Genomic DNA, 15,800 nt, shown 5'->3' with positions numbered 1-15,800 from the left:
CGACTTACAAATGAGGACATTGGAAGCAATCAAAAACAACAAAAGAGCAATGATATATAAATGCTATAACAAGTCTTGGTTAGCTTAAAGGCAGTACATGTAGCAAGGGCTTTTAAATAATATAATAATAAAAAGAAAACAGAATCGAATAGAATAGAGCAAGCTAGTGTTAGAGGTCTTTTTATATATAATTGTATGATACATGAAAAGAAAATAGATATAATACAAAGAGATTAGAAAGGTAATAAGATTCTTTTTTTTTAAGAATAGAATTAGAATATTGAGCGCTAAAGTTAGAGGGTCAAATAAAGATGGAAGAGATCTGTTTTAAGCTGATTCTTGAAAATGACTAAGGACTCAGCTGCTCAGATTAAGTTGGGCAGGTCTTTCCACCATGAGGGAACATTTAATTTAAAAGTCCGTTAAAGTGACTTTGTGCTTTAATAAGTCTGAAGTAATGAATTTAGGTAAAGGGGTGCAGAGCCAGTTGTGATTTTGCCTTGAATCAATGCCTTGAATTTTATGCGAGCAGCTATTGGTAGGCAGTGCAAATTGATAAACAGAGGTGTGACGTGTATTCTTTTCTGCTCATTAACAATATATCTTGCTGCGTGTTCTGGATTAATTTTAAAGGTTTGATAGAACTGGCTGGAAGACCTGCCAAGAGAGCATTGCAATAATCCAGCCTGGACAGAACAAGAGCAATGAATAGAACAAATCTGCAGGAACGGACAGTTTTAGCAATGTGGTCTGAAAAAAGTTAGCTGATCATCAATCATAACTCCAAGGCTTCTGGCTGTTTTTGAAGGAGTTATGGTTGATGTGCCTTACTTGATGGTGAAATTGTGATGAAACAATGGGTTTGCTGGAAACACAAGCAGTTCTGTCTTGTCAAGGTTGAGTCGAAGGTGATGGTCCTTCATCCAGCAAGACATGTCTGTTAGACAAGCTGAGATATATCACACACTCTCACACACACACACACACACACACACACACACACACACACACACACACACACACATAATATATATATATATATATATATATAATATATATATATATATATATATAAAATCACAATAATATCCATGGTAAGAGCTCTTTTTAATTCACTCTGTTCTTTTCCTCCAAATTAATCTTTTTTCTTCTTCTTCAACTTTGCTATAACAGTATGAAAAAAACAACAGACACACTGCACTTGTGTGGTCTGTTCTCCTATTTTATTTAACATTGTCCCAGTTTTTCATCTAGTTGGCATGAAATGTAAATTCACCTTATTTTCTGCACATAATTATTCTGCATCTAATTCAGAAGAATTCAGCTGTACATGTTTCATTTGTATTTTTATTAATTGACTGACCTCATAATGTTCAAACAGGAAACAGCAGACTTTGGTGACGTATGCACTTAAAGACTAATTTGCCTCCACTTTCCAATACATCTCAAAATCCAATCAATAACTGAAGAAGCATATAACCTAGTCCACATCCTTTTTCTATTTTGACAATCTATTACACTCAAATTTAAATCACAATACCTAAGGTTGCTGATTACCACAGTTTAACAGAAGGTACTCCCATAATTTATGCCTTAAAAATTACATGGTGTATAGGAAAGAGGATAGACCATGTGTTGGAGAACTTAAGTTGCCAAAGAAACAGCACTGTCACATATTTGTAGCTTTGTCTATCTCTGTGGTTTTGACTCTCTCTTTCAACTACTCCCATTAGAGGTCGCTACAGCAAAATTATCCACACAGCCATTTGGCACAGGTTTTACAGCAGATGCCCTTCCTGATGCAACCCAGCACTAAGAGTGCACTAATTTGCGTATCGTATATTAATAGAATAAATATTAATTAATTAATATTAAATTGCTTAATATTAAATACACTGAAATTGTACATTGTACATTGTATGCATTTATCTTTAGGATCTTGTTTTGTACTTGGATAATGTGACAATAGATGCATAGTACCCTCAGACAACTGTTTGATTAGATGATGATTAGATAAATGTTACATGCATGTCATTATTTAATATTTTTCCATAATCTACAAAAGTTTTTTCTCCTGGTAACAGTTATGTGAATAAATAAGGCAGACTCAGTAAATTAATGAAGAAAAATTACCATATTCATACAATTATAACTTTAAACTAAATCCATAAAATATTGTAAATAAAATATCTAGGTATGCTGGTACTGGTAAGGACCCTGACTCACAATACAGTGGGACACTGATGAACTCCTGCAGAGTTCTGTGGGATTATTGGGAGAATAAATATAATGTAGGCCGTAGTTTTGTGTAGTGGGCCAAACATTTATGAATTAATAATATGTAATTTTGTCCTGTGGTACCTGAAGTGGTAACCCACCTTAAAAAGCCACAAATTTAAAGGTTGACATGAGCTTAATAAAACAAACAAATGAATACAAAAGGAAGTATGAAGTTGAAGAAGTGATACATCTTTGTTGGGTATTTGCACATGTTGGGGTGTTAGAGAATGAGGTGGATGATAACGCGATAAAATAACACGATAAAAGAGAACGGTATGTAAATTACCAATGGGGAAAATGAAGTAAAAGCTATAATTCCAATAATGAACAGTGGAAAGTTGAGACAGTGGAGAAACAGGCAGGGTTTATGTAAAGTTTCAAAAGCACTTACTAAGAATGCCATATAGATGCTATAGAGTTGGCGGTGAAACCAAATTTTAAAAAAAAGAAACAAACTTGTTTTTTATTATTTTTTTTATTTATTTTGATTTAATTTCAATTTCAAGACAACAAACAAAAATCGGGAGGTGGTATATCCGAAGTAAATCTTGCTCACTGATAAAGTGGTGCTGACTGTGTCAACTGCAAAAACATGTTCCAAAAATAGGGCTGTTTCTCAAGTATGTACTGTAAATGCCTTTCACTCTTGATTATTCCAGAAGAAGAACAAACAATATTTAGATGCAGTGCAGACACTAGTGGTCCCTTGGCAAATATTGTGTCCTGGAGACTGTTTTCTGCATTCAAACCATATGACTTCAGAGGTCCTCATGTTTTTCGAATGAGTCACCAGTTTGGGAACCTTCAGAGTCAAAGGCAGGCACTTCCTTATTCTCTTCTAATGAAACACACACACACAAAAGACAAATTACAAAAGTATAAATTTCTCATTAAAATAATGAGGACAGACACAGAGTGAATGCGATTGACTGGCATGCCTGCAGTTCCTATCCATCTCCAATTGAAAAAGGAGTATCCTCAACATAAGTGGACTTTGAACGATGAATTGCCTCTTTGAACGATTACGTAATTGTGTCATCCATAATTGTAATTGAGATTAAAAATTTGATTAATTCTGCAGCCCAAGTATTAACACACTCTTGGTGTTCCTGGTGTGTACGCTGCATCAAGTTGCTCACATATCCACAAGCACACGAAAGAAGAATAACTCCAGTCATTGCCATTCAAGCTATTCCCTGTGATACCTGTGCATGTGCCTTCTTCATCCTTATAGCCATCAGCACAGGTGAGGCAGTTACTGGCACTAGGTCCTTTGCAACCAGAGCATCTGGTATCACATTCTGGGATATAAAATAATGGTAACATTTTATTTTACAGTGTCCTTGTTTGACATGTAATTATGCATAATTTACAGTAACTAACCCTAAGCTAACCATAAACCTACACTAAGCACATGATGGAAATTAATATTACTCATTACTTATGTGTAATTACACGGTTACAACGACACCTTAAATAAAGGGTTAACAATATAAAACAAATGTTTTTGTTAACACTATTTAAACAAACCTTTACAGGAGAAAGAACCATCTGTATTTAGACAGTATTGGTTATCTTTGCACAGAGCTGGATCTTCGGTGCATTCGTTGATGTCTGTAATGGAAAAACACAGGATATAGGTAAAGAAAAATGTATGGGCCTTAGAAATGCATAAAGTACTTGAATTGTCACTTAAGGTTAAAAAATTGTTTTTTTTTAATAAAAAAAAAAAAAAAAAAAGGCAAAAACCTTACGCACACACACGTCCTGTTGCAAGAAGAAGAAAATAACGTTTAAATGTAGATCCACTTTGTGCAAGTTATGAATAAAATAACAGTAAAATAAACATTGCTCATGTGTATTATTAATTAGATATTCAGTAAGTGTTTGTGTGTATATTATTACAAAATATAGCAATGTTTATTTAACTTATTTTATTCTTAACTCAAACAAAATGGACCTGCATATAAAATTCATCTTTTCTTTTTGCATGTTTCCCTCAATAAACTCCTAATTTGCTGCTTATTGATATTAGCAAGGGAGTTATGGCAAGGTATTGGGTAGGGTTAAGGGATCTAGAATAGGTTAATGCAGGATAAGGCAGAATTATATGAACTTAGTAAATACAAACAAACAGCCAGTATGCTTGAAAAAGATATGCTAATGAGCAACTTGTTAATAGTAAACCGTGTCCCCTAATCTAAAATGTTCCTGAATTTTCATTTCTGGATCAGCTGTGTAAAAACAGTGTAAGCTCGATTTACAACAAAAGTGAACATTTACTATGAATGTGCTCTAAAACCAGCAGTACACCATCACATAAGGCTTCCTTCATCCACACACTCCCAGTGTTCCTGGTATATACACTGCATCGGTTGTTCACACAAGCACAGAAATTGAATTGCCATTCAAGCTCTTCCCTAAAGAAAAGTGATACCTGTGCAGGTGCTTTCTTCAAGCTTAAAGCCATCAGCACACGTGAGGCAGTAACTTGCGCCAGGTCCTTTGCAACCAGAGCAACTGATATCACATTCTGGGACATAAAGTAAAAGTAACAATTTATTTATGCACAACTGACAGTTACTAACCCCAACCCTAAACCTACAGTAAGCAAATGTTGGAAATTAATATTATGGACCTTTACAGGAGAAAGATCCATCCGTGTTTAGGCAGTATTGGTTTTCTTTGCATGGAGCTTGATCTTTGGTGCATTCATTGATGTCTGTAAATGGAAAAACACAGGACTGATACAGGTAAAGACAAATGTATGGGCCTTAGAAATACATATCAAAATAAGCAAAAATGCATTAAGCTAGTAAGTTAATGTTCAAGGTACTTGAATTGTCACTAAAGCTCAGAACACATAAATCATATACATATACAACACACAGACACACACACAGACACACCCTGTTGAAAAAAAAAAAGAAAAGAAAAAAACCTTTAAATGAAGGTCCACTTTTTAGATATACGTGATGGTAGGCTTTCTGGAATACACTTGGATAAAATTTGTCATCTTTCAGGAATATTCAAAGTATGCTGTTTAGAACGGTTTAGACTGTATCTTTACCTGATGTGGCTGCAAAAGATGTGTCAGGTTAATGCAGGTGCAAGGCCAACAAAGGCCAAAGCTTTGTGATAGAAGCACCAACAGATTTTTAGAAGAACCCAGGTAGGAACCACATGTCTTGGACTAGAAATAGCCCATAAATGGTGGTCAGCAGCCTCTATGAGGCAGATGAATGCAATTAATGGTGGTGATAGAAGTAGGACAGAATAAAGGCATCTGATTAGAGCGGTAAGCCAACAAAAGCAAGGATGTTGGATCCATCTGCGACAACCTAATAGGTCCAAGTAATCAGAGTAACCACCAATTCTGGTGGTATGGCACAGTGGATAACGGTCCCCACTGTGAGGCTCCAAGGTCACACTCATAGAACACGTTGGCTGGCTGCAAGACCACCCTGTAAAGTGCAGGGAAAGTGGATGGAGGACTACCATTTACAGACTCCCCCTTGTGCAGGTTGGGTGTAAAGTAGGGCTGTGTGATATGGACAAAAAAACAATCTCGATTTTTTTATCAATTTTGTGATTTCGATTTTAAATCACGATTTTGACACATATGCTTTACAGTCATAAATGCATTCAGTATGAATTTGAAACAAATTTCCAAAAGAATCCAATGAGAGCTTTATCAAAAACTTGTAACATGTCTCTAGAAGAGAAATAAGTCAAAATAATCACTAAGTAAAGATATCAAACAAAATGTCTAGACCATTGGTCTCAAACTCAATTCCTGGAGGGCCACAGCTCTGCACAGTTTTGCTCCAACCCTAATCAAACACACCTGATCCAGCTAATCAAGATCTTCAGGATTACTAGAAACTTCCAAGCAGGTGTGATTTGGAGCTGGTTGGAGCTAAACTCTGCAGAGCTGTGGCCCTCCAGGAATTGAGTTTGAGACCACTGGTCTAGACATTTGGCAAAAAATAATAATAAAATAAAAACAGTGTCCAGGGATTTTTTAAAAATCTTTTTTGCCATACATTGGTCATAGAGCTTACTGTAGCAGTGCCTAAGGTGTTGAAATAGATTTGTTATACATTATACAGGTTCACACGTACTCCGTTTGCAGTGCGTATACAGTAAGTTATGTGTACGCGGTTCAGAAGCAGCAACGAGAGCACGTTCCATCCGCTCGCACGCAGATTTCCTTTGCTCTGTTAACAAAATCAGATGCTCATGCTCAGATGAGGCTTTATAAGGCTCAGATACACGCTGCCTTAAAACGTGTCTCCCTAAACCTGTGTCCTGTGCACTCCCACTCTCTCTGTGCTCATGCGCTAGATATTAAATCTTTTCGCACCTTTCTATTTATAACATTTTCTGTTCTCATCTTTTACCGTGTGCAGCGTGAACATTCCGATCCGTTAACATGGGCTAGAAAAAAAATGGCTACGCATCACAGACAGTGTGACCCTGGAGTTATGCATATGCCCAGCCTGTTCGGTTCTCGCGCTCCACTCAGGTGCGCTGCATTCTGATGGTTTCGGATAGCATACTGCGGAGGACGGGGCCACAGAAAATCGTGCTATAAAGTGATTTAGAAATCATGATTTTATTACAATTTAGATTAATCGCACTGCCCTAGTGCTAAGGATTTATGGGAATATCAAAGCAGAATATACTCAAAGACATCGAGATAGCTAGATCAGCCTTAAATACATTTTAAAAGGAAACAATACAAACACAACTCCTGGAGCTAAACTCTGTAGGACATTGGCCCTCTAGGAGCTGAGTTTGGTATAAGGGTAGAAAGTGGTTAAATCATTGTAGTACTGCAGCAGACTTGTAAAGAAGTATTGTCTGGATGGGAAGTTAAGATGGGAGTTGCAGAGTTGGCAAGGAGAAGGCTCACAACCAAGAGATGTTCTGAGATTAATAGGCCAAAAAAAACAAAAAACAAAAAAAAAATCAGTGAAAGCTGGCTCCTGGCTGAAACCTGCTGCTGGAACAAAGGCAAATAACTTATTTATTTTTCTTTTCCTATTCCTTCACACAGAGTTCAGAGGTGCTTTTCCACTGGTAATTCAGGTACAATACTTTGAATTAACAGATCATGTTTTAATATAATTATGTATGAATTGTTGCAAAAATGTCTCCAATAAGAAAAACACAATTCCTATTAGATGAATAGGAGTACCGAACATAAATAAACTGGCAGGAATAATGAAAGGATGACTGCATACAATCCCTTATATATACACACACACACACACACACACACACACACACACACATCCATATCTAGACTATTAAATATGTTAGAACAGAACTATTAAAATGCAATCACTATGTAAATGACTTCACTAAAGTAACGGACTCCATGAATTTTAAAGTTTTATTATTTTCCATCTGTTTTCCAGGCATTGAAATTATTATTATTTTCTTCTTACCAATGCATGCTCCTTCTTGGTCTTTCTCCCATCCATTCCTACATTCTTTACAATCCTGACTGGTTCCTCCAGTGCATCCAACACAAGACTCATGACACTCTTTTAAAAAAAAAAAGAAAAAAAAAAAAAAAGAAAGAAAGAAAAAAGATATAATTTTAAATCTTACATTTTAAATAACTTTTTTTATATAGATTTTTCAAAATTCCAAAACTGCTTTTTCCAAATTTCAGGAGATATATATATATATATATATATATATATATATATATATAGGCTATACATAAATAAATATGGATAAAGTCAGTTTTTGCAAATATTATAACTAGGGGCTGTACTCAAAGCTGGATACCTCATTTGGAAAGGCACGGACAGTGGCATAAATTATAATGAATTCTACCAAATAATAAAAAATATATATATTTGTCATACACGGTCACGAGTTGTGCTTGCTGGATAACAGGTGAACATCTAAAATCACTACAGAACGAGTGTATAAAGTGTAAACTCTTTGAAAAAAAATAAAAATTGCAAATCAAAAAGCAGTGTTGCGGTCTTACGTTGTCATTCAGAAATCAGAGCTTAAGTAATATGCACTAAGATTCGGAATCTTGAAAATCTATGTGATAAATTCACAATAATATAAAGTCACAATTTCTCTTAGAGCTTCTCTTATTATTATTATTATTATTATTATAAATCTTCCTTAAAAAAAAAAAAAAACATTGTTTTATAAAAGGCATTTCTGTCAAATGAAAATGATAAAAGAGACAAAATTACATTCAAAACAGACTTCTAATGCATTTTTACAGTCCCACCTATTTCTGGTTTTATCAGAATACAGATACAAATAATTTTAAGACTGCTACAAATACAGATATTGGCTCCAGTACACATCCCTAGTTATAACTATGAAACCTATGATGCTCATCAGGCTTATTTGATGTGTACCTTTGCACAAGGAGAATGTATCATTCCTCAGTGCATTAAAATAACCATCACTGCATTCCAGACAAAACTCCCCTTCATATTCCTTATCACAAGTGCACTTCCCATTTCCAGCCCTTGTTCCATCTCCATCACATTTGCCGTTACCATGGCATGGTTTGTCAGCTCCTCCAATGCAATCTTAAAATAATGCAAAACAAAAGATAATGTTACATATTTTCATAATCTCAACATGGGGCCTTTAATGTCTGCAACAATGCGTGTACATGAATGGAAATACTTCTAGCTGTATGTCTTGGATTCATAGCATTTACATAAAGGGGTGCAACAAAAGACATTTTGAGGATGGTGTTCCACCAACCAATTTTTTAAGCAGATTTTTAGTGGTAAGCTTTATTTACATATCGGTTTGGAAATCTGTGGTAGTCAAGGTGAAATTAGTCAAAATATTACAAGAGGACATGGTGATGTAGCAAAAGAGGAAAAAATATTTTTCAATCCATTTGCGTTCCCACCCCCAAAAAACTTGCATGTTTAAAAAAAAAAAAAAAAAAAGTTTTGCTAGTAAAAGTATTGCATTATACTAATCAATTTTGTGTACAAAAGCACTGGAAGGTGGACTTACAATGCTTTGGCTAAGCATTTGTATACTTATTAAAAATGTGTTAATTCAACACTTAGAACACTTACTATTGCAGTCAGGACCAAATAAACCTTTTGGGCAGCACACTTTGATGGTCTCTACACAAAACCACTTGAACAGATCAGGGTGTTTTGTTTTCCTACAACAAAAATGCAAAAAAGTCAGATTTCCTTTAATTCAATTAAAAAGATACTTTTAACAATGCAACTGTAGCCCAAAGTATACATACACTGTCTGCGTGCCGTATTGTATCGCACAGTGTGCAAGGTGTAAATTGTGTCATCAGAGTCCACACAGACTGCCCTTATGCACAAATCTCTCAAATTTGAGATTGTCACATAAAATACAGGACAGCTGGTCACACCTACCCTAGTATATGGATGCTGCTTCTTTGTCTTTCAGAGCAGTATTCCTATACTGCACACAACAGATGCAGCAAAAAAAAAAAAAAAAAACGCTCATGCATGGTCAAATGAAGTATGCTGAGATAGGCTTGCCTATTCAACAATGCACAAGCCATGACGGCACGCAGAAAAATGAAGTATACCTCAGCCTTGAGAATGAAGTCTTCAGGTATTATGGTACAAATTATGGTCTCCATTTGAGTTCCTGACCTCTTGAACCACCACGTCTCAAAGTGTTCCTCATTTTCTTCCAACATACGGTTGCACTCAAAACTGCTGCTGTCACACAAGCCCTCCAGTATCTCTGTCAACCTAATCTCACTAAAAGAATTAAATAAATCAATCAATAAATAAATAACACACATATTTGTGAATTATAACCAATGTCTATCCTGATAGTCTGGGTCAAGATAATGAACTATGAGAGCACATTTTATCATTTCATTAATGCATGAACGTAAATATTGTTTTAATATATTTTGTCAAATTATAAAATTCTTACTTCTCACCTCAGTTCATATTTGGAGAGTTTTCGCTCTTCCCATTCTGTGTTTCCACCACCAAAATTTTGCTTTGCTGTTTTTTCCAGACCCTGGCAAAAATGAATGTTAAAACTCAACATACCTAAAGTGACCCTAATAAGTATTCAGACATTTACAGTGCATCACATTTAAACATGTCTAAATGTCATTACTTTGCAATAAGGTATCAATGAAACATTTGTAAAGAAGTGATGCTAGACACTTACTAAGAACTATTACAATGAATCGTTTTAAAGATGGTATTTTCTTGACGAGAGATTGATAGATAAAAATAAACATACAGACATACCTTGTCAAAATTGTCGACTAATTGTTTGCATGTTGAGCATAATGCGTTAAAGTCCTTTGTATACACAGATCCAAGTGGTAGAAACAAATTAATACAACTCAAGAGAAAAATACTATATGAGCGTATCATGCTTTCTTGTCTAGCTCAAAGGTTATCCAATACGAAAACACTGTTTTTCTAAGTTGTTCCACCCAGTTAAGTTGCCCTGAATCAACATCTAGTGTCTGAAATTATGAGACGTTTATTATAAAGATATGTAGATTGTCATTTTCAGAAATTTCCATGCAGCCTTCTCACCAGCTAGACGTTCGGATTTCCGCGTCAGCCCATCGGTAACATTGTGTCTTTATGTAATTGGAGAGTTCTCCTGGCCATCAACGTGTGAGCCAATGAAATGCCTCCACGCGCGGGAAAAACAATAAAAGATATTTGAAAGCCTACGTCACAATTCGCATGCTGTCCGAACTATCTATTTTAGTATTTGTGTGTTCAAAATAGGTTGAATTATTAATATGTGCCATTAAGCTGCAGACGATCTGCATTTTCAGAAGCACCAGAAAATTTAAAACTGAGCGATTAATAATCAAGGCTTCAGAACGGCGTGCTTTTTACGCTGTAATTTATTTATTTAATTTATTATTTTAATTATTTTCTTTGATTTATATGATATGAAATAGTTAGCACTATGTATTAAACCATGTGAAAGCTACAAACTGAAATAATTGTCATGAATACAAATATCGTGAAGATCTGGAAGTAGGCCTAATGATGAGCACAAGTGATGCTGCATACTAGAAAACAATAAAATATTACCGTGCACTTTTTTTTTTTTTTTTAATTTTATTCAGATTTTTTAACAGGTTTTCACTTTTTTTTAACTGCTAGGGAATCATTAGATGATATCAACTTTAACCTTAGTGATGTCCATGTAATACATGAGGAAAGGTGACACTTTTCAACACTGAACTGATTTCATCTTAATCACAAATAATGCAGATGTGCGTATGATGTAAGTTAAGATATTCATTTCAAAGTGTAAACAGCTTCAGTGATTTTAATGGGAGTTTTTGAGAGTGACTGTACTCTGGCTAGACTGAATGAAAATGTTTTTTGATAATGTAAATGTTCTTTGCTCTCTGTGTTATAAGTTACTTAATATTGTTATTAAATATGTCATAATGCAGAAAGGAACATGGAGTCGATGATAATCAAGAGAGTCTTCTCGAATCCAACATGGAACACAGGAGGAAGACACACATATGTAATTGGTAGACCCGACAAAACTGAACCGAAAGACTATGGTATTTAAAGACAGGATAACGAAGGGCAGACAGGTGCAAGGAATTACTAAATTAATGGGGACATGGAACACATGGGAAAGAAATTAGACACACCTGGGAACGAATCAATTAACCAAACACGAGAAACAGAAACTGGATCACAGAGAACATGGGGAAAATGGAAAACACAACATAATGAGTCCAGGGGTATGATATTATGATTGAGCCAGAGGGATGAGGCAAAGCCAGAGGAGTGGAAGAGGCGGGAGCTAGGAGCCATGGTGGAGGCAACGGGTCAACGGGTCAACGGGTCAACGGGCCATGGTTGAGTCCAGGGCTCAGAGGCAGGAGGTGAGGGAGACTCAGAGCATTGCAACGCTGGAGTATTGCAGTCCCGCGGAGCTCGCACTGCAATGTTGCTTGGCTGAGAGCGAGCAGAGGGGCTGCCAGACGACAGCGGTGGAGCTGGGAGGGCGGGCATTTTGGAGGAGTGGCCACAGGAGGGCACATTCTAGGAGCTGACACTGGAGCAAGCTCTGGGGCTGGAGCCCTTCCTGGACTTAACTGGGGACCTGGAGCCCATCCTGGGCTTAGCTGGGGGACTGGCACTGGAGAATTGGAAGCCTCCTCAGGGCTGGACAAGGAAACCAAGGACGAAGGAGGGCTGGACAGGACCAGCGGAGATGTCAGAGAGAGGAGAGGGGGCAGTTCATCCTCCAGTTCAGATTCCCAGTCTATAAAAATCCATCTCATTTTGGCATTCCATATTCCACTCACCCTCAGCTGCGATACATGGGGTGGAGCACCTCTCCATGATGTCATGGCTTCTGGCTCCGTGGCGATCCTCAGCTCTGTGTGGCAATGGCTCGTCAGTCGCGGCGGGCTCTGGCTCTCCGTTAGTGGCAGGCTCGGGCATGCGCTCCGCACATTGAGGAGATGGTGGACTGGGCCCTGGGTCCGAAGTGGACCGGTCCACTCAATGAATGTGGCGAATTCCTCCCGAAGACAGTCTTTGGACAACGGTGCTCTGCACCCAGTGTTGAGGCTTGCATTATAGAATGCGCAGAGCACGTCATCAAGGTAGGTGGTGAGATAGCTAGCAACAGGAACTGCCTCGTATGGCCCGCAATCGTCCTTCCTGCACCAGCAGGATCTATGGACAACACTACGGAAACAAAAAGGACTAAGGAAAAACAAAAAACAAAAATGGAGTGTATTAAATCCGTGGGTTAGTTTATTGAGCCTTTTCTTTTAACAGTTTTAAACCTATTACTGTGCGCTCTTGAAGAGAGCTTCATGTTTTGACTATAGTAACCGAGTGCAACACGCAGTTTGATTGCTGAATGGAGGATGACAGACAGCCACAGCAGAAAGAAGAGTTTATGTGAACTTGAATTTAAAGACTAAAATATTAATCTGTATCTCACACTGAACTATGGAACAGCTTCAAAACACTTGAAATATAGTGCACTTAAACTTTTTGGTGCTTTATCAACAATAACACAGAATAGTATAGGCACAATATCGGATTTGGATTGGTCTCGTCTGACAAATAAATGATCCGCCAGAAAATGTCAGTATCGGAGTCGATACTGATACTGAGTATTGGATCGAGATGCAACCCTCTTCAAGACTGTTTCAACACCAATGACTGGAATATGTTTAAGCAGCCTGCCACATGCAATTACACCACAGACCTCCAAGAGTACTCAGAAGCCCCTTTCACGGTGGTCCGGGAAAAATGCTGGAGTGCCTTCTGTGTGAACGCAAATGCGTCCCGGGATTGATTCTGGGATCGATCCCGGGTTGGGGACCTAGTAACATTGTTGGGTTCAGTCCCTGAATGAGCTCCGTGTGAACAAAAGCCGGAACCGATTGTCATAGTGATGACTAGGGTTCGGTATCGTTTGGGCTTTTTCCGATACCAGTGCCATTTCGATTCTTTTAAAATGGTACCGGTGCCTAAACGGTGCCAGAACCGATACTTAAAAAAAATTAAAGGGCCACAAAAACTATGGATAACATTAAAGGACATTAAAAAATATTAAAATAAATCCATAGCTTTGCACACACTCCTTGGATGCTCTCATTTCCTAAGTTGTGTATCCCTTTGTAACGCAGTACAAACGTCATAATCATCAGGAAGAAGGAGGCGGGAACCGACGAACAATCAAAATGAAACTTTAATTACAAAATAAGCACAAAACATCGTGGCAGTCGTCCGTGAGGGGCTGCCATGATGTTTTGTGTTTATTTTCTATTTATCCAATCACTCCACCGGCCTCGCCCCGTTCCCACGGCTCTCGGCCCCGCCCCATTCGCCACATACCCCCATCACCCCTCGCAGGCCGTGGGGTACCCACGAGACTGCGCTTTACCCCCCCCCCCCCCTCCTCCGGGGGGGACCGCTCACGGTGACCTGCGAGGACCTGGGGGTAGGACAGACAAGTCGAGAGAAAAGGAGATGGAAGGAGGAGCGACGGAGACGAGAGAGGGGAGAGAGGAGGAAAAAAAAATAGTTCCGGTTCCTAGACGCACTGCCGCTCAGCCCTCCACCAGCTGGGTGATCTCCTCCGTGGTGCCTGGCGGTGGACGGCAACGGCTCCTCCGATTTTGGGCAGCCGGCAGGACTCCCCTGTTCCCTGCTCCTCCGGATTCCTTCACGGAGGCAGCAGGCTCCAGCCCCCTGGCGAACGGCGGCGACTCCTCCGCTCCCTCACAGACGGCAGCCGCCCCTCCACATCACGGGCCAGATCCAGTCTGTATCCAGATCAGAGGGTCACTGCAGTCACCCGGATCCAGTACGTATCCAGACCAGATGGTGGATCAGCACATAGAAAGGACCTCTACTGCCCTGAAAGACAGCGGAGACCAGGACAACTAGAGCCCCAGATAAAGATCCCCTGTAAAGACCTTGTCTCAGAGACCACAGGAAACAGATTATTCTTCTGCACAATCTGACTTTGCTGCAGCCTGGAACTGAACTACTGGTTTCGTCTGGTCAGAGGAGAACTGGCCCCCCAACTGAGCCTGGTTTCTCCCATGGTTTTTTTCTCCATTCTGTCACTGATGGAGTTTGGGTTCCTTGCCGCTGTCGCCTCTGGCTTGCTTAGTTGGGGTCACTTCATCTACAGCGATATCGTTGACTTGATTGCAAATAAATGCACAGACACTATTTAACTGAACAGCGATGACATCACTGAATTCAATGATGAACTGCCTTTAACTATCATTTTGCATTATTGACAAACTGTTTTCCTAATGAATGTTGTTCAGTTGCTTTGACGCAATGTATTTTGTTTAAAGCGCTATATAAATAAAGGTGACTTGACTTGACATAATCATCGGGAAGAAGGAAACATGGACGACTGCCGCGCACAAACAAAAATCAAAACATAAAATAAAGTCCAGGCCTGGTCCTCTCTTGTCCGTCACTGTCGTCGCTCCTGTTTTATATCCTTCCATCTCCTCCATGGGACTCGAGACCGGTGGGTCGAGCAGGTGTCGCTCATTTCCAATCACTCCACCGGCCTCGCCCCGTTCCCACGGCTCTCGGCCCCGCCCCACTCGCCACACCCTTACTCTAAAGCTAATAAATGTATTTCATGATGTGGGTCCTTGTTAAATGTAAAACCGTTTCTACTAGATCTCTGTCAATCACTCTGATATTTAATTAAAATGAGTGCTGTCTGTCCCTGTCTTTAATCAGTTCTGTGAATGACTGTATGGTCATTCTTTATAAGGTAGCAACAATGTCGTTTGTAAAGTACAGTCTTAGGCACATTAGTATTTTCAGCCCAAAAAAAGCCAGTTATTTATATATTTTGCTGTAGTATGTCAGTAGGAAATATCAGTTTACATTTACATTTATTTTGCCATTAATTTTAATAATAATCTAGTGAGATTTTTGAATGCACAAGCAGACAACAGATTGCCTAAGACTAAGACTTTTGCACATTAG

The 15,800-nt window shown here is 38.5% G+C and overlaps 1 protein-coding gene across 1 annotated transcript; it reads right to left on the bottom strand.

The window, feature by feature from the left end:
- Positions 1–2,785: 2,785 nt before the first annotated feature.
- creld2 (cysteine-rich with EGF-like domains 2) lies at positions 2,786–10,894 on the bottom strand. Its single transcript, XM_059511511.1, has 11 exons — positions 10,560–10,894; positions 10,238–10,320; positions 9,939–10,049; positions 9,372–9,463; positions 8,685–8,861; positions 7,737–7,835; positions 4,919–5,002; positions 4,718–4,813; positions 3,811–3,894; positions 3,486–3,581; positions 2,786–3,118 (listed from the first exon to the last, which is right to left on the bottom strand). Exons 1-11 carry the CDS (start codon positions 10,686–10,688, stop codon positions 3,039–3,041), a joined length of 1,131 nt encoding a protein of 376 aa, XP_059367494.1. The 5' UTR covers positions 10,689–10,894; the 3' UTR covers positions 2,786–3,038.
- Positions 10,895–15,800: the final 4,906 nt, after the last annotated feature.

This window comes from Carassius carassius, chromosome 26 (assembly GCF_963082965.1).
Source record: "Carassius carassius chromosome 26, fCarCar2.1, whole genome shotgun sequence".
Lineage (NCBI taxonomy): Eukaryota > Metazoa > Chordata > Actinopteri > Cypriniformes > Cyprinidae > Carassius > Carassius carassius.
Note: the sequence above shows the minus strand (reverse complement) of the source record. Positions and strands in the feature narration are given on the sequence as shown.

Coding starts and splice junctions, on each gene's coding strand:
- creld2 (XM_059511511.1), bottom strand. CDS start 10,688: ATGATACGCTCATATAGTATTTTTCTCTTGAGTTGTATTAATTTGTTT. Junction 7,836..8,684: donor TACATTCTCCTTGTGCAAAG/GTACACATCAAA, acceptor TTTTTTTAAAAG/AGTGTCATGAGTCTTGTGTT. Junction 3,119..3,485: donor TGAAGAAGGCACATGCACAG/GTATCACAGGGA, acceptor GTGTTTCATTAG/AAGAGAATAAGGAAGTGCCT.